We start from the raw sequence: 23,229 nt of genomic DNA, 5'->3' as shown, positions 1-23,229 counted from the left end.
GTAAATGACATTCTTACTGGAACAGAAGGTGGAAAATCTGTTTTAGTGATGCAATGATACCATGCCCTGGTGAATACTTCCATAGGATTAAACAGCATCATAGGAAAAATGCTACTAGGAGTCTCCAGTACACTCCTGAATTCCAGAGGAAAGACATCAGTCAAGACGACACTACAAATTGATGGGAGAAGGAATAATCCAGGGCTACTGAACACATCTCCAATCCAGGAAGCCTCTAAATTATAAATCATAAAGGGCAAAGAAAATTCTCCAAATTATTCTTATAAACTTGCCTTATTTTTAGGTAGTCTACTCTAGGCCCTGTTGCAGAGGCAATATGCTAAGCTTGAGAGACCTTTGGACCTGACCTGGTTTAGTTTTAATTCTTCTCTACCAGAGATTATTGGCTTCATAAGCCTCTGCTTGAGATACATGAAGATAGAGGTGACCTGATACATGTTACGCTGCAGAGGGTGATCACCTTGCTACCATGCTACCCTCTGCTTGGCTTAAGTAGCATTTCTCTTTGAAACTTACAGCTTTCAGGTTTGTAGTGGTCTGAATGCCTCCTCTCACTGGTATTCATGGCAGTCTAAGCTTACGTCATGATGTCCTACAGTCAGTCTTCATTTAGAAGACTATTTATGATCCACCTGATTAAACTGTCCTGCTCGAAAAAGAAAACTCACAGGAGTCTGATCTGGGCTTTTTGCTTTTCTGGACCCACCCAGTTTTTCAGTCCCAGGCTTCCTGCCCCCCCCCGCCCCAAGGGCTGAATGCCACCAAACCGTTTACCCCTCTTTCAGGCTCTGCCTTCCCTCCCTTCTTCCACCATTCCTCATTCCCCAGCTCACAGCACCATTACAAGGCAATGCCTCCACATACAAATGCTTACTGTTACTTTCCATTAGATGTTGAGGCATCAGATTAGGCCTCCCTCCCCCACAACAAATATTTTTTTTATTAGTAGCTGGAAAACGTTCCTAGATAGGTGCAGTTTCAAGTGAACATTTTGATGATAAAGTATTTGACATTACATGAAATGCAAACAAATATGTTTGCTCAGTTTTATTGCTATTTATTTAAGAATAAAATGTGCCTGTCTGCAGCAATGTAACTACCTGAAACATTACCTCTACGCCACAAACACTTGTTACACAAGTGCACTATCATATCAGAGCAAAACAACAAGAAACAAAGAAAAATAATATTTAGAAAGAAAGGAGGAACAAACGCTTAAGTAATTTAAATTGGTCCATCTTCAGTGTTCTCACACAAAATAGTTCTTTGTTAATTCTGCTGACCACTTGTATGATCAGTAGAACCACCATCGGTCTCTGAAGCACAGACATTTTTGGCACTGGGTGATCTTACATGAGGAAGATGTTTTTACTTCTCACTATAAAAAACCATGATACTCCTACACATTCACCCAGTGTGAGCCTTTACGAACTGCAGCCACATTAGCTTCTTCCATGTATTTGGAGGGCGGGAAAAGACGCAGTAGGAACTGGAGTTCTGGAAAAACCTGAAATACCAAAATTTTTTTCAAGGCAAACCCACAGTTATAGCCTGGTTTGTCATATGGCCCCTGCAATATGAATTCTACAATTCTTAACCTGTCAGAATGACTGTGTAATGACAGCCTTCTTTTAATGGTGCCACTGGAACATGATTTAATGACAGAGAATTTAACCAATGACTGACATGTGAGAAACAGCATAGTCAAAGAACAAAAAAAAAAAAATTAGTGATAAGAACTGCCAAGAAATAGCTGGACCAAAGTAAAACATAATCATGAAAAACATTAGCATGTACAATAAACATGTAGTAGTAAGTAAATTTAGCACATCTCTTGTAACAACTGTAGTATCTGGCTTACCCTCCTTCCCTGTCATCATGGATCAAAAAACCATTTGCTTTTCTCTGCCATTTTTTGAATCTCTTTTTTCTATGGCTTATGTCAGGTGGTAAACAGTAACAAAGCACATTCGTTAGTGAGCACATCAACTTCAGAAAATGTTATTCAACCGAATGAACTAGCCCTTCTGGTCCTTTCTTGGCTCTTTGGCCCTTGTAGAGGAGGTGAAACCAAAAAGGTGCTGTGACACCATCTCTGCAGTTAGATATTCTGGCAGTCCTCTGACCCAGAGGAAATACCAGGCTTTCAGGCAGAAATGAATGCTGAAAGGATAGCAAATATTTGCAAAACAATGACCTCCCCTAAGTAATTAATATGACTGTCTTAAGTGGATGCTAGTCTATGTGGATTAGCCCATTTAAAGTACCAAGATTAACATCTAACTTTGTTGAAAGTAGATTACTTGTAGTGTGGCATTGGCCATCACAGACTAGTCTGCTTAAACTGACTCCCAACTGTCATTCAACTATGTTTTGTTTACAGCGTATTAATGCCAACTGCACAATATGAGTATATTGGTAGCTGGAGAGGCAACAATGACTCTACTTGCCTAGAGTACCTTGAACCCAGCTGTCAGTCACAGCATCTGGCAGTTTTATCGGGGTTATATGTATATCAGTCCTAAATCCAATCCCAGCAGAGTTTCATTATATTGCATGATCAATCATAACTTAAATGGTAGCACACCTCAGCTATTTGCAGATTAATTCTACCAGAAAGGAATTTCTGCTCAAAGGTTAAATAAATCATGAAGTATTTATACCTCACTGCAGCTACCTCAGCCTACATAAACCCAGCCCCATCTGCCTGTTCATCTTCAAAACAGACACACTGAAGTGAAAAAATCTAACAGGAAAGAAGTACAATGAAATTAATTTTGCCATCTGTAAGAGGATAAAGCAAATAAATAAAAAAAATCCAAGTAGTACAATAATTATGTCCATATTATTCTTATATTTCACATATACTTTGTGTTGGCCCTCCAAGTCAATGAAACTAATTTGAAAGTCAGGGGTAAAACTGGGTTTTTTTGAGAGATGGCTTATCATCTCCTCCTCTCTGCCACCAGTCCCAAGAATGCAACAACAAACTTGACATAAGATCACACAGAGCAAGAAAGATTATGACGTATTCTTGTAAAAATATCTTTTACATTTTGTTGCTTCATTGCGTATCATTTAATCAGGGGCCAGTCACCCAGCTCTCACTCTAATGATTTTGCTCCTAACAAGTAAATTCTTTAGTGATTAGGAGTCTATTCATATCAAATGGACTTTATTATTGCATTCATAATTCAGCAATTCCTACAGCAAAAGAGTACAAAAGAGAAAAACACATCCAAGTAAATTCCAGTCCCTCTACCAACCTGCCTGCCCTGTTTCTTTGCCTCCCATCACAGAACATGACAGATTTGTTTCTTCCCCAGTCTCAGTATTTTACAAATTCAATGACCTCTTAGAGGACTGCTATGAGTTACAAAAGGTTAGACAACTTAAGGATCTTATATTCGTATGGAAATTTCAGTTTCTAAGGAAAACAAACTTCTGTCACCTTTATTAATAACTGCTCTGTGGAGCTGCTCGGCTTGAGTTTTTCTAAACAGCTTATAAATCAAGTTGAAGTTCATGAAATGCCTTGATTCTTTGGCCCTACATCAAGAACAGTGTTGCAGAACTTTCTGGAGAGTGTACCATAATTCTTGACTACAATCACAGAATCATCTTAAAGCAATGACATTCAATGAGTTACGTACATAACATGATTAAAGTATCAGGCTGCATTTTATACACAATTCAAGTGTCATGACCTTTGTCAACAGATTGCAGCCCATTAGTTCCCAGTAGTGGACAAAGCATACCGTGCATTAATGAATCTTTAATGATGGCAAGAAGGAGCCAGAAACAAAGAGAAATGAAAATAAAATTAATGCATTTACATGTGTTTTCTTCATGTATCTCGCCATGCTCCACTTGAAGAGTGTACTGTAATACTTTAATATACTGTAGTATGTTGTTTTGAATACAATAACATTATTGCAACACAGATTCCATTGCATTATTTGGCCACTAAATGTTTTTGCCAGGAATAAAGAAATAATTTTGCATAGATCAGCAGAGCAAAAAGTGAAATTCTATTGACCCAGCTTTATTACGCTTTTTCTAACTAAAGCCTCTCATTCAACTTCCACTGTTGTGAGGCCAAAGTCAGAAAGAATGAATTTGAAAAGTAACATAGCTCAAGGATATTTGGTGGAAGAAGCCAAAAGCTTCCATGACTAGTAGCCATCCTTTAATGAAAGAGCTACCATTTTCCTTACTCCACTGTTGTCTTCAAAGCCCTCTAGAGACAAAGGACAAAGCTGGTGGCCTTTCCCCTGCCAATCCCCATCAGTACCAGCTTTTTAGCACTCTACTGTTTGTGTCCTTCATGAGCACGGACTTGATGTTGGGCCCCCTCCAGTGGAGTAGCTGACCCTTCCATACAGTTTGTATAGCACGCACACCCTACTATTTTCATTCCCACTGAAATGCTGCCAAAAGTAGCTACAGCAGACAGCTTCCTGAGCAAACAAGAATGGTGGGAATCGTGCCACAACTCACAGCTACACTGAGAAAACACCATTTGCACATCACAGCAAATGGGTGTCTCGACTGGAGATCCATGGCCCCCATCCTAACCCAAGAAAGCAAGACCCTTGTTCACATTAAGGCTTGCAAAGACATGTGTTTGGGAACTATCAACAGCTGCACGAGAGCAAGAACATACTTTTCTTTTTAAAGGTAACATTATCTCCTATCTATACCATTCTCTGAAAACAGGATGGTTATACAAAGTCAAATTAACCTCTCATGGCATACACATCTGAACAGTAGAAAAATTACGAGGTTTTGGAAACAATTCAGGAACAACTGTCTTTCTTTCTCTTCCCGGGGTTTGTCTGCAATTTTTAAAAGTTTAAGCAAGAATATCAGGTATGATCAAAAGTCAGAAAGAAACTGCCTTTCTACACAATGTTTACTACATTTATTATTTCCTGTTAGACATTTTTTCTTTCCTTAACAGAGCTATTTTGTGGATGAATAGTGAAGCATCAGGCACTGGTATTTTCCCATTTTTATTTAATACAACTGAGTGCTTCCAGCTGCAGCTAACAGAACTCATGCACCACATCTCCCTAGTTGATCATAATCAAAACCAAAAACCCTCAAACCCCCTTTTCTCTTGTAAATAATTTACTAAGAGGCACTATGCACATACCTAGGGCACAACTGCATGACTCTTAAACAACCTCAAGTTCACTTGAGCTGTTTCTAAGTGCATGCTTGTATTAAGCCTAGCTTATAATGTGCCTGTAGAAGAAAGTATTACAAACCTTTAACAGCTTCGCCCTCCATCTATGCCCTTACACGTATGTACAGCTGGGCAAGTTCGTCTATCACTAGATTATAATTGGTATTGAAATCACCTGCCCCACTCCAATCATATTAAATATAAAATCAGTTAACACCTCTTCTTTCACCTGGCATTTGCTCACAGTGAAATTTAATATTGATTCTGATTATTCTTAACCTTTGGCTGCTGATCTTTTCCAGGTGTTACCCAGTGTCCATGACATGCAGAAGTCATCCCCTGAAGTGCATGTCAAATTTTGTGGCTGTTAGGCCATCATTCATTATGTTCTAGGGCAATGAAATTCTTTTCCAGGAGACAAGTATTGCCTTGCTATCTCTGTTTCTCAAGAAAGTCAATTTTCCCAAGTCAACGACTTTCTTTGAGCTTTCTGCCCCCTGTTGCCTGCTTGGCTCACAGCAGGTTTTGCCCATGTGAACTGAATTTACAACCACTGACTCAACACCAGTTACCCTGTATCCCACCCCTGGCATTCCAGAAGCTTCTGTGCTACAGCTTCCCTGAGCCAAAACCCCAAAGTATTATTAGTTTAGAAAGGGCTAGCTTTTACCATGTCCTCCTTTTTGGAGTATTACAGAACTGTAAACAAGAAAATGTTTATTAAATACATGATGTGAAGTCCTGAATCTTCTTTGCTTAGCAGCCTTAGTCACCTACAAAAAAAAGATTTCTATCATTCCTCAGATATTTTGATAACTCATGTCATTGTCCCTTGTAGAGGGTACTAAGTGTACCTCCTAGGAAGCCAAAGGATTAAGAGATAAAAACTGCCTATTCAGCCTGAATTTGCTAGAGCTATGCCGTGTGAATTTCTGCCAGGACTGTGTGATAGAAAGCTGCATGGTCAATATAAGCTAAATCATTTGAAACAACAAAGCTGTGAGGGACAAATTGTGTTTGCTAGCAGGTATCACACAGGTTTAATAGAGGTCAATTATAGCCTTGGATGTTGTTACCCGGGGGAGGCTCTCAATGTGGTAAGGAAACAACCATTTTTGGTGGATATGAGTGGGACTGGAAGGAGTGGGAATTCCTAATGAACTACTGCAGGGGCTAATATTTTCTAGGTTGCAAAATACTGTTGTCACTTGCCGCCAACTATGGCTTTCCAGGCAGTACAGGACGCTGCTGCACATCTTTGGCAAATCAAGATCGGACCAATCAAAATTCAAAGCAAATGGATGTGTGTGATATTTTATACCCCATCATTTTACATCTAGTGAGGCTCATACATGCCTGGGAACAGTTTCATCTATATACAGGGCAATGCTTAAAATACAGCATATTTTGCAATTTTCTTGAGTAAGGAATATTTAGTTTTAAAAAAAGAAGAACCTTTAAGCTGATTTGGTCACCAACCCTGACTTTGGATAGAAATGAACAAACTTCGGAGGGGTTTGGTTTTGTTTTTTTGGTTTTGGGTTTGGGGTTTTTTTGTTTGTTTAAATGTAGCATTTGATAGTACCCAACTAACTCTCCATTGTAGCTGAAGACGGTAACATTCAATCCCAAAGATACAGCCACAAGGCTCAAGGTTGGAGGAGCTGGGAAAGAAAACACTATACACTGATGTGACATAAATCTTCTCAGTTTCAAACTGACAGTTATGAAATGCCTGCCACAGAAATACTGTAAAAATGTAGCAACATTCTTTTTCTTTGAATATGCCATTATCATAAATGCAACAACAACAAAAAATATACACAAAAAGTGAGACAGTTGTCTGAGGCAGTTGGGACCCAAACTTGAAAGCCCAGCCAATTTCCATGTTGCCGTGCAATAATGGTAACTGTTAAAAATAAAAAAGAACCAAAAATAAAACAAGTTTTCCATGTTTAAAAAAATAAAGTTGAAGGAAATTTTCTTCTTCCTTGAACCTTTTTTCCCTGAGACATACATCACTTACTTCCAGCTAAATCATACACATCCTCTATAGGACATTAATCCTTTGTACGCTGAAATGGCTCTCATTACTTGTAACTTGTCAGCCTTCTGATCTGTAAATGTTTATTTCACAGATGTTGCAAAATACTCAAGAATTATCCCGAATTTATAGCAGTAACCTATTAACAGTAACACCAAATGAGTAAAATGGAGGCAAAGACAGAAAGGCTCTTGAGACTGAATACCAAAACAATTCTTCCATATAAATTAATCCCCATGTATCCAAATAGTTAACTGCAGTGAGAAGATAGGTTTCTGTCTAAAACATTTCTCCTACCAGCAGTCCCTACTACACAAAAAAGGAAAATAGAGAGGACTCTAAGAGTAAAGATACGTGCATATACATATATAGGTATATACACACACTAAAAACAAACACTAGAATTTCTAATTTAATTCTAGTAAGAAACCAAAGGTTTCCCCTGGAATTTTGCAGAGACTACGCATCACACGCTCTAACAGAACTGTTTGTAATCAAGCGACACATCAAAGCTGTTCAACATCAGACACAGAGGTAAGCACCCTTAAATGTACTCCAGCAGCAACCACTTGCTATTCTGACAATGTGCAGCACACTTAAGGAAAATGGAACAAGTCAGGAACAGAGAAACCTTTATCTCCCAAGTTTTTCTCCTATTACTTGTAAATGATGACCTGCCAGGTAAAAATTACGTCTCCAGCCTTCTTGTTTTGTAAGGCTATACATATGTCTTAAATAGTACTGAATCACACAATCAGTGCACTGAAGAGACAAGACTGCCGAGCTTCACTGCCTGCATATTCAGCTTGTGAGGAAAGGACTTTCTGGAACTGAGGAGGTGCTATGAATTGGAAGTTACTAAAAGCAACAACAATGGTGGGCAATAACTGAAAATTGAACACTTCAGTCAACGACAGCATATCTTTAAACAAAAGATGAATAACTAATATATCATGTTAAAAAAAAAAAAAAAAAAAAGCATAGCTATTTAACAGAAAGACTGATTGCTATGGGCTCCATGTAAAATTTACAGACATCACCTAGATGTTTGGCTCCAAGGATCTGAATAACTCAAAACCAGTGTGAAGACCACCTACACCTGTTTTGTATCCAATTCAAAAGGACATTTTGAAGCCAGCATGACTGACACACAACCTTCCCAGGAAAGAGGACACCCCACTTCGTAAGTGTTCCAATAGTAAGCCAAAAACCCTCCAGCAGTAGTTACAATACAAACTCCCAAGTTAGTTCAGTTACACACCTATAGATAAAAGAAAGTTAGAGCAGCCTCTTTTGAAAATCCTGTTTGAAAATAGGCAAGAAAGTGTATGTTCAGGTGCCCTCAGCACAATTAAGATATGAGCTATACCTTTCTAGAAGTAGACCTCTGTGGTCTAGGTATGAACAAGGTTGGGTGGGTTGTCAAAAGCTTACACACAATAATAAACAAAATGTCATCAGCTTCTGCTCAAACATGTTATTGAATATATAGCTGAAAGAAGCTTCCAAAGCCTCATCCTATTTAGTTTCTTTTAAACCACTGGAAGATGGAAGCTAAATACCAAAGGATTAAGACACAGCAACAACTCAGAAACACTCTTCCACAATACCCACCAGAAAAGAGCATAGCAGGAATTTCTTTTAAGAAAGAAGGGTTTCTAAAATTAGATGCAATTTAGCTATAGGAATGATAAAAGTAAAATGAGTTGAGATGCAAGACTGAGGGCTGCTGAACAGCCACACCTAGGAAGAACATCCTCACAAACAGATAAACACGGCATTAAATGTTATATGCTGCAATACAAAATATTAACTTCTTTTTCTTACAGCTTCTGGGTTTTGCAACTCCAAAGGATTAAAACATACCACCAACTCAGAAATGCTCTTCCACTACACCCTCCAGAAAAGAGCACAACAGGAATTTCTTTTGAGAAAGAAGGATTTGTAAAATCAGATGCAATTAAGCTATAGGAGCAATAAAAGTGAAATGAATGAGATGCAAGGTTGAGGGCTGCTAAACAGCCACACCTAGGAGGAACATCCTCACAAACAGATAAATACAGCCTTAAATGTTATATGCTGCAATATTAAGTTTTAACTTCTTTTTCTTACAGCTTCTGGGTTTTGCAGCTGCTGAAGATAGGGTGAGACTACAATCACTAGTTCTGAAAACCACCGTTCCTTATCCTTGACTTTTACTTGTGTTTTTAGGTCATTATGGTTTGACAAAGTATCAATCTCTACCTGTTTCTTAATAGAATATTTTGTGCAAAGACAATTGTTCTCTCCCTACAGCTTGCACTCACTTAAAGGGGGTGGGTGGGGGACAGGGGTGGGGAATGGGGGGGTCACCCATTCTATGTTATGTGGTAAAATTCACTTAATAAAATTGTGTAGAATTTTGGGGACCTCAAGTCTGTAACTGGTCACCAAGCAGCATTTACTGACCCTATTGAATCAGCTTTCTTTTGTGCTTCACTCCAATAATGAGGCAGACTTTTTTTTTTTCCTTTCTTTTTTTTAAAAAAAAGAAAGAAAAACACTTTGCGCAGCGAAGACTGCATATTCTGACCAGAAGGGTAAAACCTAAACACACCCAAACTTATTAGAACAGCTTTATTAGTAGTTGGGCATTGTAAACCAGGAAGATTTGCTTGCATACCAGCCGTGTTCTCCCATCAGAGTTAGCCAGACTCCCATAAACTACCCCAAGGCTTTGACAACAGAAATATTCCAAGGTTACTAGAACAACTAAATTATTCATGATTAATAACAGATATTGAGCAGTGTCCTTTTCTCCTGTATTTAAAAACCTGGTTTCTACTTAGTTTAATGTATTTACTGAAGACTGCCTAGGAAAACTACGACTTCCATGTAAACAGTTGCCTTTGCAATCCATTATGTATGAGCTGTCCTTTAAGCCACATCAGTATCGCTCCACCTAGGCAAGGTCTGAAAAAAAAAAAATCAACCCACACAAACAGCAAAGACTAAATATTACCATGTGTATGCACACGTTCATTTGCTACTTAAAGTGTCAAGATAAGGAAGAAACTCGCTCCATGCACTCAGAATATCTCACCAGATTACTAAAGGACCCCCAAAGATGCCCTTGGATTACCAGATCTGGCAAAGTGGGGAAAAAAGCCCACCTGCTCCTTATGCTGAGTAGTGTGGGTACAGCCTAGACAGCCACAGCAATAGCAGACTAAACTGAGAAAGCTCATGCCAGTTGTTCATGGAATTTCAAACTTTCTTTACAAAACCAAGAGCTGTGGCCTGAGGAGGCCTGTGTGATGGAGCTACTCAGGAGGTGGATGCACGGAACTGCAAGAAATGACACAGACTGCTGAAGGATGCCTGGGTACTCACAGGCTACTACAAAACTGGCACCCTGCAAAGCAAGGAGAAAGCATGCAGAACAAACCAGTATCCTTAAGGTGAGACACAAGGCTGCTGGGAAAGAGGCAGACTTTCACACCCTCAGGAACCAGAGATCTATGGGAGGACAGAGGCAGTACAGCCTTCCTCACATTAATTATCAACCATACTGCACCCCATGGAACACCAAAGTAGCCCTTCATAATCATGAATTTCCTAGGCATACTTCACAGAAAACATAAACTTTAAGAGAAAAAAAGCCAAAACACCACCACACAACAAAACCCCACACAAAGCCAGCATACACATCTATGGACAAAGACATTTTCAGACTATTTTGTAGGGATCGGTCACACTAAATCACATCAGTCCCCCAAAAAGAAGTTTTCAAGTACAGAATTAGAATTTGCAACTTAAAACTCCAGTTCACATCTATAACACAGCAGGATTAAAATGCAAGTGTCCTTTGCACCTCACACTCCCCCAATTCAGGTGATTCATGGTATAAAACTCAACATCCTCATACAAAACTCAGCTCGGAAGACCCAGCAGTTTGCTTCCCCTATATAAGATTAACAGTGCTAGAAATTACTAAGCATGTCATAAATAGTAAGCACTTATTGATCAGTGCCATAATATTTAATGCTTTCACTGAAGAATGCAAGACTGTATGAAGAACTGTCAAGTAAAGCTGTAGGATTTAGTTCAATTCACATCAAGCTTCGTTTATGTATAAGAATTTATATATAAGTGCATATATTTATATATGAAGAACTTGAAGTGCTCCATATATATGACATGATCAATGTTGATATCAGTGAAGTTTTCAGCCAGATGAAGTCTGTATGTGCTGACACTCATGTTGGACTATTCTTGACAAGTCCATTCCCTGCTGGTCTACTGAGGTGAACTGAAGACACCCAACAGAAGGGCTTTGCTACATCTAAGTAAGGATATATCATTCTGTCTTTATACACTCCATGCACAGAGCCAAACAAAGAAACTCGCCTGTTCTCTCAGCCTGCTAATATCTCTGAAAAGCCATTCAAGAGGCCCACCATGTAGCCAGCAGTGGTTTTTTAGGCATCTCTAAATGAAAAATTTTCTCTTTTCTAAGGTATAGGGATGATGAACGTGGCTAGAAATAATCTGTAGAGTCCAAGCACAATGGGAGGGAGCAGAAGACATGGCTGCGCTGAGAGGTGCATCCAGCTGCTGAGCCTGCGGGAGCATCTGAAGTAGTGAGACAGGATGAAGGATTAGGGAAGGTGTTCCTGGGCTGGATAAATTTGAATGATGAGGAAAGTTTGCAAAAGTAAATCAGAAAAAAAAAATGCTCACATAAGACCAAGTCTAGTGGAAAATAAGACAAACGAAGGAATCAAATCACAGTTGAGATTTCTGAGATGCGAAGAGCAAGCAGAAAGAAGAAAGCCAAAAAGATGGAGAGGGGTCAAACTAGGAAAGAAAAGTGGCATTAAGTCTAGTGCGAAAAATTATGAACAGCTATAAAGAGAAAAGGTGGCACTGAGGATGGTGCATGTGAAGAAAAATGGTCTGACTTTAATATAGCAGGACAAACACTAACAAGGAAATTGTAAATTACCATACAAAATTCTGATTCCCCACAAAATCTACAGCTGATTGGGAATCATTCACAGCACAGCTAGGAGAGCCTGAGAAATAAGCATGAACATTACAAACAACAATCAAGTAAAACACACTATCTCTTCCAGTGATTGTGATTTATAAAGGCTCCAAGTCAGTTATTCAGAGGAATGGGGTGGTAAGCAGCAGCACCTCACTGGTGCAAAACTACTTTCCTCAACGCAAACACATCCAGCTTTGCATCCTTCAGCAACAAAATGCAAATGCCAATGATGTAGGTCTTGAGTAGGGCACCGTGGAAGATAAAAATAGTTCTGCCTACAACAAACACTTGTCTCTGCAGGCTCACAGGACCGAAGTTGAGAAGCACAAGGCGCACTTTCCATTTCTTAATAGAACATCAAATCACATGCTCAGCCACTTGCAGATTAAAACTAGCTGTCTTACAGCTGTGTGACTAGTGATAGGATTAAAGAAGCACATAAAATCCTGTAAAGATACTTGTCAATTTGGGATTCTCGAGACACAGCTCATCCCCAAAAAAGCCACAGTGTACAAAGCATGGCAAAATGAAAAACACAGCAGACAAGGGGAGGGGAAAAAAAAAAAAAAAAGTACAAAATATACATCAGTTTAGTTATGGGTATTGCAAATATGCAAATATGGGTTATTTCGTATCAACTCCTAAGCAGCATGAAGGGGGGAACATTAGAGAACTGAGCTGCAGAAGGTTTAGAGGATATACAGGTGTTTGAAATAAAAAAGAATGGTGCTTTACATTTTAAATTGGAAAAAGCAGAGGCTAGAGCAGACACCAAACAATGATTTTTCACCATGCTCTTTCTGATGTGCATGACCTAATGACTATAGAGAATGCCAAAATTCAGGGCACTCAAAATAGCAGTCACACTTTAAGCTCACTAACCACTCTATTATTCTCTGATAGCTTCCATTTTATTATGGAAATTTTTCACATGGAAATGACTTATGTGTACAAGGAGAAGCCTCTCTCCTGAAGATTATGGCAATACATAAAGAACCCCAAAGAAAGCATCTGGTTACCCAAAAGAATAGAGTACATTCTAATTCCCCTTTTATTATATTTTTCCTGTTTCTTTTTAATGGTAGATAGATACAGACGAAAGAAAGGAGTGGAAAAAACATGGTGAGAAATAGCAACAAGGAGCACTGCAAGGAAAGAAAGGTTAATTACAGCACAAGAAAAGATGCAAGGAATGTGAAGAATGTCAGCAAGTAAATAAATCAATAATCTACAGTCACCATCTACATTCCTGAACTACCTTGAAAGCAAAGATATCTGCCCTTAACATTCCTGACAACAGTAGAGATTAAGGAAGACTCCTCCAACCTCTTGGTTTCTGCCAGCACCCTTGTGTCAACAGCAGATTACAAGAGAACCTTTCTGAAGGGAGTCTGGACTACCTCTTCTAACAGTTTTGTTAATACAACCTTGTAAACACCTTGGACCAGCCCAGAAACATCAACAAGCTGAAATTAATGCTGTGAACATTACACTTAGTTGAAAAAAATCCTTGAGGCCATTGTGAAAGAACTGCAGGAATGGTGCACCAGATTCACCCTCTCACCAGGGCTCTCTAAAACATAGCAGACCCTAGCAGCTCATACGGAACAAACACACAGATCAATAAAGCCAGAAGACTAATGTGGTTTTACAGATCTATTTCTTCAACATACTATAAAGAGTTTTACAGAGGAAATGGAAGCTGAGCAATAGAGACAAGAGGCCATAAAAGTCAGGACTTCTTAACAAGTTGGGAACATTCTGTATCGTTAAGGCGGGGTGGGGGGGGGTGGGGGGTGGGGGTGGGAAACACACTAGAAAACAAACAAGCAAAGAAAACCAAAACACCACGACAAAACATGTATTCAACTAAAATCACTGATATGCCTTCAAGTAACATGGCACAACAGAAGTAGATCTTCAGAGCAAAACAGTGGGTGGGTGTTACGGACCTTACTGACATCCACCCTATACACATTCGGGGAGGGTGGGGGCATCACTTCAGACTAGCTCTAGACTGGTCCTGTGAACTGAGCATCCATTAGAGGTTGAGGTAAATAGCCTGGTTTCGTTTCATCCATAAAGGAATGTAGATCAATCTGTGGCGCAAACTAAAATACTGTAAAAGGGGACCACTAAAAATTCAACTCAAGTGCTCAAGTGTAATCCTGAGCCAGTGCTAACACAGATGTACCCAAACTAGCAACACGACCCTGATGCTACATAAAAGAAGTCTTGTAAGTCCAGTATCTAACTCTATCTCAACAACAACAACAACAAAGGAACAGGATGATTCCACATGGGCATCGTTGCTCAAAAGACCACTTTTGTCTACAAGGCCTAGCAGTAATTCTCCAAAAATTGCTTTGCCACACCAAATATAATGTACAAAACCCACAGAAAATCATCATACAGAATTATTTCTAAACTGGACTTGCATGGCTTCACACATACACAATATGATTCTGCAATACTTGCCTTTGGAAGTGAAGCTGATACAATACAATTAGGTAGCTGGGGACATCTTTTCATGCTGCTCAAATTTCTTAATGCTTATGAAGTGTAGCAATTGAAACATATCTGTTTCCAGTGTCCTTCTACTGCCAGATAGGGGGCCTCCCCCCCAACTATCCACATGTATTCAACAGACTTTACTCATCTTTTAAATAATGGATGCGATTAAAAAAAAAAAAAAAAAAAAAAAGAAGAAGAAAACCTACTGTACCTGTGTGTTGTTCTTCAATCCAAGCTTGCAGATACATGAAGAGGAGTAGACCAGCTACCCCAAACATCAGTACAGACACAAAGACTTGTATTAGGTTCATGACCCTACCAGGGGGCTACTTTTCAGCTTTCAGAATGATGCATGGCTCACTTTTCTGAAGTTTTCAGCATGCCTGCATCTTCTGTAGAATCTTCCCCTGAGACACCGACCTGGAATAAAAAGAGATGGAGCTAGTTCTCATGTTACATTTTTATCCTTCACCAGAGACTGTGTAAACAGCATACTATATACAAGCTGGAGCTTTTACAAGCTATTACTTTCAGCACTTAGATTTCTGTCCACAATCTTGACAACCCGACAATCCTTCTGCCCCTGGACAAATTCCAAGCAGAAGTGTTTCTTGAAGTGGCTGCAGAGACCATTCAACCTCCACGCTGCCAAATATTGCCCTTTGCTGTAATTGAGGGAGGTGGGACCCCAAAGGAGATGCCCAGGTGTCACACCAGTACACCACTGCCCACCAACCATCACAGCTGAGAAGCTACAGCAGCAACTGGAGGTCCCCCAAGGTGTTTGGGTTGCACCCTGGTGCTACCAGTCCCCTGTGATGGGCAGCCCAGCACCTCTCCTTCTGGACCGTGCAACCCTGCGAGCCTGAGGAAGGTTACCTCCAGTCACCCCCACAACACAACATCTCTGCTTGCAGTCCCTCAGCATTGGTTCAGGCTACGCTTTGGGCAGTCATACTCTGATGTTTACCCTCAAACATGAGTGAAAGTTGAATTTTGCAGGGTTAGGGAACGTCAGTTAAGACGATATCAGTAATGCAACACAAAGGGAATTAATGGACCGTGGTTTTGCTCAGCTATTTTGCAACACAGGAAGGATTTGTCAAGAATCCAATTCTTGACACTAAGTTCAATGTAAATGAGATGAAATGTAAAACTTTATCAAAAAGATTACTTCCTTGCACAGCAGAGGGCCCAGAAAAAATGAAGTAATTTACCTGATACCCTGCACCTGCCACAAAGTGCCACAAAATTCAGTTTATAAAAACAGAACATAGAAAACACTGCAGATCATAAAAAAGCCAGCTCCTTAGCCTGAATCAGAACATGTTCACTTAGAAAGCACTTCACTCAGAAGCTAAAGAGCAGCTGTTGAACTGGCCTGCACAGCAAAAGAAAAAATGCTAAAATTCAACAGAATGGTGTTTTGTTTTCACCTGGATAGAGGTAGCTTTCTTCTTAGTAGATGGTACAGTGCTGTGTTTTTGATTTAATATGAGAATAATGTTGATAACACACTGATGTTTCAGTTGTTGTGAAGTAGTGCTTACCCTAAGTCAAGCACTTTTCAAGTTTCCATGCTCTGCCAGTGAGCAGATGCACAAGAAGCCAGCAGGAAGCAGAGCCAGGACAGCTGACCAGAACTAGCCAAAGGGATATTCCATACCATGGGAACATCCTGCTCAGTATATAAACTGGGGGCAGTTGGCCAGGAGGCACCAATCGCTGCTCGGGGACTGGCTGGACATTGGTCAGCAGGTGGTGAGCAACTGTATTGAGCATCTCTTGGTTTTTTACCCTTGGGTTTTATTCCTCTCTCTCCCCTCTCCTTTTCATTTATTATTGTTATTATATATATATGTATATATATATATAAATTGTTGTTGTTATTATTATTTTACTTTATTTCAATTGTCAAACTGTTCTTATCTCAACCCAAGGGTTTTACCTTTTTCCTATTCTCCTCCCCATTCCACCAGGGACGGGAGGAAGGGAAGGGGAGAATGAGCATGTGAGCAGCTGCATGGTACTTAGTTGCTGGCTGGAGTTACAAAACAATAAATGGACACCTTTGTAAGGGCATATCTGATAGAAGTGTCTGGTAACTACCACAAAAAATACAAAGAAAAACTCAAGCTTTTAAAGGCAGCCTACTGAAAAATATTTGGGAATGAAATCTGTTAAAAGAAAGGAGCTGACATACATGAGTGTCCAAATAAACCGAAAAATAAAATGCAGGTATCTAACAATTATTCTGAAAGGTACAAGTACTGCCTGTTCCATAAGTTTGTATTTTAAATAACTCGGCACTGTTACACCTGTAATTGCTGAGTTTCTCAAGACATATACACACAAAACTTAGCAGAAACTCCCATTAAAAGCAGCTGTTGAATGAACAAAGTAACTATCTTAGAAAGACACAAAAGGTTTCAAGAACAAAAAAACTGTGCTCAGAACTTTGAAGGTTTTTTTCCAGTTCTGTGCCATTAAAACTATACATTTTGCTGAAGCACAAACATGCCCGCAAAAAATCTAAACCTGAGTTTAAATATTAATCATTTTATATGTAATTGTTTTGTACAAGATAGATAGCTAGACATTAACAGAATGTAGATGTTCTGTCTGAAGTACATGTCTGTATGGGTCATGAAGTGTCTGGCTTGAACCTGGAACACAGAAGGATGGTGAGGAGGTGCTTTATTCCATCTAGTTCTTTCTGCCTTGATTCTGCAGAGATGGAATTTCCTACGTGTTATATACATGTACCTGCACCCATTTGCTGCTATTGTGACGATGCATAGGACCGGAAGGAAGCAGCAAAGACTGGGCAAGACCAAAGAAAACGCTCGGGGAATTCTCTGTGAAATACCTTTTGTGAGGGTGTGGGTCGTGGAGCCTCCTTTCAGCCAGCTCCTCACTAGCTGCTATCACTTGCAACTTTTCCTACAGTGCCCTCAGCATTCTCAGACTTGCAGTCTTCCTTATCTATGCTAAAATGTTTACTTAGGCCTTTGCACCTAACTTCAGTCCTGCAGCAAATGCACTTCAGAAAGCACTCCGCTGATGAGAGAGAAGCTTCCCAGCATAAGCAATGTTTCAAGAACATTAGTCAAAGGACCAACAAATGCAAACTTCTTCTGTTTTCCACCAGACCAAAGCTGTGCAGTTCACGTAACAGGACACTGACAGCATCTTGATTGGGGAGTGGGGGAAACCAAATAAATAAGACGTGAAGGTCTGAATGAGTATCTTTGAAAGAAATTAATTACATTGCAAGTACTAGAAAGCAGGAATCAGTTTCTTTTGGAAAAGTTGTTTGGGTTTCATAACTTTCTCATCATAAAAAAAGCGTGCAATGCAGACACGCACATGAATAGTGGCATGCTTCCAAATAAGCCCATTTTTGTGGTTTTGTCACTTGTTTCCGCCTCAGACTACACAAAGCTCTCACATTTTCAGCCCTCCTTTCCAAAAACCAGTGTCCCTGAGTGGGCAAGAAAAGCCTTCTCAGGCCATATGGACGATGCTGATAGCAAAGTATCTCACAGCACAGCTCCGCAAACATTTCCAACACGTGTGGGCTGACACTGCTGCTGTCTTCAGCCACTTGCTCTCATCATCCCTGACTGCCCAGCTCTTGCCACCACCATGAGGGCTTACACACCTGCACAGTAACATTCAGAAAGCTCATCCAGCTAAAAACTGCTCCAAAAAGAAGGAAAGGGACCTTACTGCCAGAGGAAGTAAGGAAACTCTGGTTTCAAACTACATCCCACAAGAGATTTACCCAAGGAACAGTGCTGATGGTTTTTCCTTTAGCAATACAAGCCATTGCATGCATCCCTGATGCTCGATGTCATAGGATATACAGGTGACCTTGCCCAAGCACCATCATGGTTGCATGCAGCAACACCTACAAGCCCTGCATCATCACCTTTCAGATGCACAGTAAAATCAGGAACAATTTCAAGCAATTTAATCTGTGAATAAGAAAACAGATGGTTTTCTGCTATGGTAGCTTCAGTTTTGAGTGGACAGAAGTTCCTGAAAAGAAACAGTAGTTCAAGGTGCATTTTTTTTTAAAAAAACTACCAAACACACTAAATTTACTCCACCATCATGGCCACTACAATTACCTTCGTATCAAGAGTTTTCATGCTCCTTGCAATTAGTTTATTTAAATTTAACTTATATGAAACTTTATTCTTTGTTTATAATTTGGCTAAGTTTTAAGATTAGTTTTAAACAACAGTAATAGCAGTTTTAATCACAACTACCTATTTTAGCACAGGTTAGACTCTAAATGTATCAAACCCATCCAAAAATCTGAAGCTATTCTGCTACCTTATAAGATTTTTAAAGGCCTTTCAGCTTGAATAAGTAGTTTAATTTATTTAACATAGTGATTTGTAACCCACATATGAAAAAATGATAGCGACATTAAAAAAAAGTCTGTGCCTATGAGTCTTCTAGTAGAACTTGAAAAATGGTCCCAAAACACTGACAAATTTGCTTTTTTAGTAGTAAAAAGCAACAGTCATGGATAACACTCTCTAGCATCCTGGCAAAGAGGAAATACCTACAAATATTCTTCAATCAAGATGAATGCTCTCTTGTGGCTGTGAACAAAGAGCCAACAAGCAATTACTTTCAACCTAAGTATTTTCAAAAGAGATCAGCTGTATCCAGACAGAGGTTCAGCATCCCTAGTTAAGCTGTAAATCTTCTTTTGCTCCCAATCCTGGGCAACATGGCTCCACTGGGTGCCAGCTTGACCATCTTGCTGGATAGGATGCTTGCCAGAGGGAAACTAATGTAGTCCAAGAAACTGCCATGTCCTTCTCGCCCATGTTGAACTTCATTCCCACTTTAGCCCAGCCTCCCACTCCATCTTTTTAGAAGTATGGACCCCAATGTCCCATCCTTTTCAACTCACGCCTTCACAGAAAATGTCATAGTGACCCACGCATCCCAAGATTTCCAGTCTTTTAGAGTACTGGAAAGAGATTACTACGTATTGTTCTTATCCATCATGGATAACAGTTAAGCTGGCAGACAACAACACTACATGCCTTAGATGACACCACAAACCTTTTTACAGCAAAAATTTAGGAACATGAAAAGTTTACAATCATCCAGTTCTGAGGCCAAATTGTTTAATACCGTTGTCAAATTTAAGACTTTCAGGCATCCACATTCCACTACTGTAAAATCTTTGCATTTTTGCCATTGCGTTTTGAGTCCAGTTCAAAGAGGCACATTCCTGTACAAGGCCAACACAAGCAACTGAAATAGCACAGCCACCCAAAAATGGGGAAGAGTGCATCTCCTGCTTTTCCTCATCTCAGTACATCATCCACCTTTCTTTTCCTGGCAGGCAAATACACCTGCAGCTGAGGAGAGGCACCTCCAGCACTCAGGTACCATTCCTGGCTTCTTCCTATTCCAGACCACACAAGACTAGTGACATCTGCTTGCCGTATGTTTGGCTAACCTAAGATTTCCTTGCCACTATTACCTTCACCACCACCTAGTTCCAAAATCAAAAACATAAAAGGAAAACATTAGATTGCCTCAAACTATTTAGAAACCTTTTAAATTCCCCTCCACCTTTTTTTCTTTCACCTGAAAAAAACCCAGATGATCAACATGAGTGATTAGCCGGCAGAATACTGATGAAAAAAACAGATGCTCTTTACAATGGTTAAAGCATTCATATTACTGTGGGTTACCACAAATTCCCACCCACTCAGCATCTCCTTAGACACAACTGAATTAATGAAAGCAAAATGGGAAAAAGGACATAGAAAGCTACTTCAACCCCACACGTATTTTTTTTCTTCCCTCCTTCCTTTCTTTCCCCAAGAAGCACTATATTTTATGATGCCTTCACAGCAAGAAAACTTCACACCGAGGAATGTCCTGCTGAACACTGGTCCAGGCTACTTTCAGCTCAGTCAGCAGAAGGAGGCAAGGATATCTTCAATGCTCCCCCTCCTCCCTTCACTTCTCATCTGTTAGCTTGTGTCCTACTTCACGCGTAGGTGATCCTCCAGGATCACCTTTCCACTGTCCACATCTCAACTTTCTGGCTTCACAACAACTAGCACAAGGCACAGCTCCAGCTCTTAACAAAGCTTGCACAGTTCCTCATATCAGGCAGTGCTACTCTTTGTTCTGGCTTATTCCAGTGTTTGCTAGGAATAAACATACAGTATTTGCCATTTTCTCTCTCCAGTAAGTCATGCTGAGTATTATGGATGGTGAAGTCAAAATCTTTACATTACAGAACTCTGAATTAAGTGTGTAACCAAATCAAGATAACCAAACTCAGTGCTGCTGAGCAAATAAAAAAAATAAAGTAATTTTAAAACACAAAACAAACAAACCAAAATTCCCATACCATAGACCTTCTTGTCCATAGGAATCTACTGGGGGACTGGGGGAAGGGGGAATGGTTAACAATCTGGCAGGCCTCACTACAGAAGCTGAGTACAGACAGGGCAGCGTATCAACGAGTTTCTGTCTCACCCCCTGACAAACAGTATTTCAGTGCCTGCTGCCATAAAGGGAGATACCCAGCATCCATGCCCACCGGTACATCGCTCCTGCTGACACCTCGGCAACTTCCTCACCTGAAGAGCTGCGTATGAAAAGGTTGTGTCAAAGTGTAATGGAAGACACCATCTGGCCTGCCCAACTTTTATCACTGGCAATAACAGAAGATTACTAACTACCAACTCTGCAAATCAAGTTTTGAGAATTTTGTTAGAGTTCCGTACGACAAAACTAATGAGATATTTTGTAGGAAATACATATGGATTTCTTGTCAAAGGAGGGAGGTTTTTAAACAAAGTGAGCATCCTCCACTCATCCACTGAAAATCCTGAAACAACAAAGCCCCTCTAAAAAAACAGAGCTCAAAAATTTAAAATTTCAAGAGCATTCAGGAAATTCCAAACATCAACATCAACAAAGTAACTTCCCACCCCGCCAAGTTGCACATATTTAACGTTTTTCTACTTCACTCTGCCTTGTTACACAGCAGACCACAATGTTGTTATAGCAATTATGTTTTGTCATTAATGCACTTTATAGCATACAACATGTATGCTACAAAACTAATAACGTGGCAAAGAAAATATGGTTTGCATTTGATTGGCCATTTTAATCAATTGAAGTCACTAGTTCCTCATTATCCTGTCAATATACATCCAAAGGAAAAACTCCTTTTAATGAAGCAATGGATGTAAACAAGACTCATTTTAGTGAAGAAGCATATATTGGTTTCTGGTGCCATTAAATCTTTCTATAGGAACTGTATTAGCTGACGACTGAAAGCAGTCCATAGCACCTGCATTGCTTCTGAGAACATGCAACAAATACAATGACTTACCTGGTTCAGCTCCTCAACCATAAATTCTATCAAACTTCAGACCACGGTAGTTTAATCCACAGAGCAACCCTCAGCCACTTGTAGGTTAATTTAAAGCTGCAGTTATAACAGTTATTCTTTATAAAGAAACAAACAAAAGCAATGCTTGTGTTAACAACAGATAAACACAGAGTTCTCCTACCCACGAGTAAGTTAATACATGAGCATCATGAAAAGTTCTGCTTACTTAGAGGACAGAGGAAACACTCCAGTACTGAAAGTGATGGGTTTGGAACTTCACCAGTTTACCAGAATTTTCAAGACCACAGGTCTCGTTCTGCAGCTGCAGGGCATCTCGCTTCAAAAAGGAAAAAAAACGTTATTATTTTTCATAAGGGCTCCCAGCCAGGAGTGGGGACCCTACTGCACCCAGCAGCCAGCCAGGTCTGGCACGCTGCGCTCTTACCTGCCTGAAGCACTGCCGGAGGTCTGCGGGCAGCCTCATGGAAGTCACCTGGATTTGGGGCAGTTAAACAGAAACAGGGCTCACCAGACAGCAACTCGATGGCTCCCAATCTTCTAGCAGGACTGGAGGTAGACTTTCTTCCCCCTCTTGAAAAGGACCGTGTCAAAGCGAGATCTTCCCTCGTTTAAGTTGGTGAAATGACGCGATCTCGTGCATTGCCTGCCGTGAACCGGGGTGCTACCAGCATGCCAAGCAGGCGTGCCGTCCGCCCCAGTCGCTCAGTCCGCTGCTGGAAAATGCACAGGCAACACAAGCCATTTTTCTTTATTTTGGAGACATGCCCTGAATTCCCGATTCCCGTTGTGTGACGGTGGGGGAATATGTGCGGGGGGGGGGCGGGGGGTGGTGAGGAGTCAGCAGAAAAGTTGGTCGGCGCGCGGAGCGCAGCCTCGCACGGCGCCGCAGCCGGGGGCTCCGCGTCCCCCTCAGCTCAACTTCTGGGACGCTCGGGAGCCGCAGCCCAGCCGCAGCCCCTCTGCGAGCGGAGCCGACCCTCGGCGCCCGCCCCCGGGGCTGGGAGCCCCCC

The 23,229-nt window shown here is 40.4% G+C and overlaps 1 protein-coding gene across 3 annotated transcripts in view; it reads right to left on the bottom strand.

Moving 5' to 3' along the window:
• CHST9 (carbohydrate sulfotransferase 9) overlaps nucleotides 1–22,926 on the bottom strand; it is a 94,691-nt gene extending 71,765 nt beyond the window's left edge. For 2 of the 3 annotated variants that reach the window (XM_037382277.1, XM_037382280.1), the window contains exons 1-3: nucleotides 22,644–22,926; nucleotides 22,425–22,535; nucleotides 15,014–15,222 (exon numbers count right to left, since the gene is read on the bottom strand). In XM_037382277.1, coding sequence (XP_037238174.1) covers nucleotides 15,014–15,113 — 100 coding nt within the window. In that variant the 5' untranslated portion in view covers nucleotides 15,114–15,222; nucleotides 22,425–22,535; nucleotides 22,644–22,926. The remainder of the gene's footprint in view (nucleotides 1–15,013; nucleotides 15,223–22,424; nucleotides 22,536–22,643) is intronic. The other variant, XM_037382279.1, reaches the window with a different exon arrangement.
• Nucleotides 22,927–23,229: the final 303 nt, after the last annotated feature.

The sequence above is a fragment of the Falco rusticolus genome, chromosome 3 (genome assembly GCF_015220075.1).
Source record: "Falco rusticolus isolate bFalRus1 chromosome 3, bFalRus1.pri, whole genome shotgun sequence".
In the NCBI taxonomy this organism is placed as follows: domain Eukaryota; kingdom Metazoa; phylum Chordata; class Aves; order Falconiformes; family Falconidae; genus Falco; species Falco rusticolus.
This window is presented reverse-complemented; position numbering and strand designations above follow the sequence as displayed.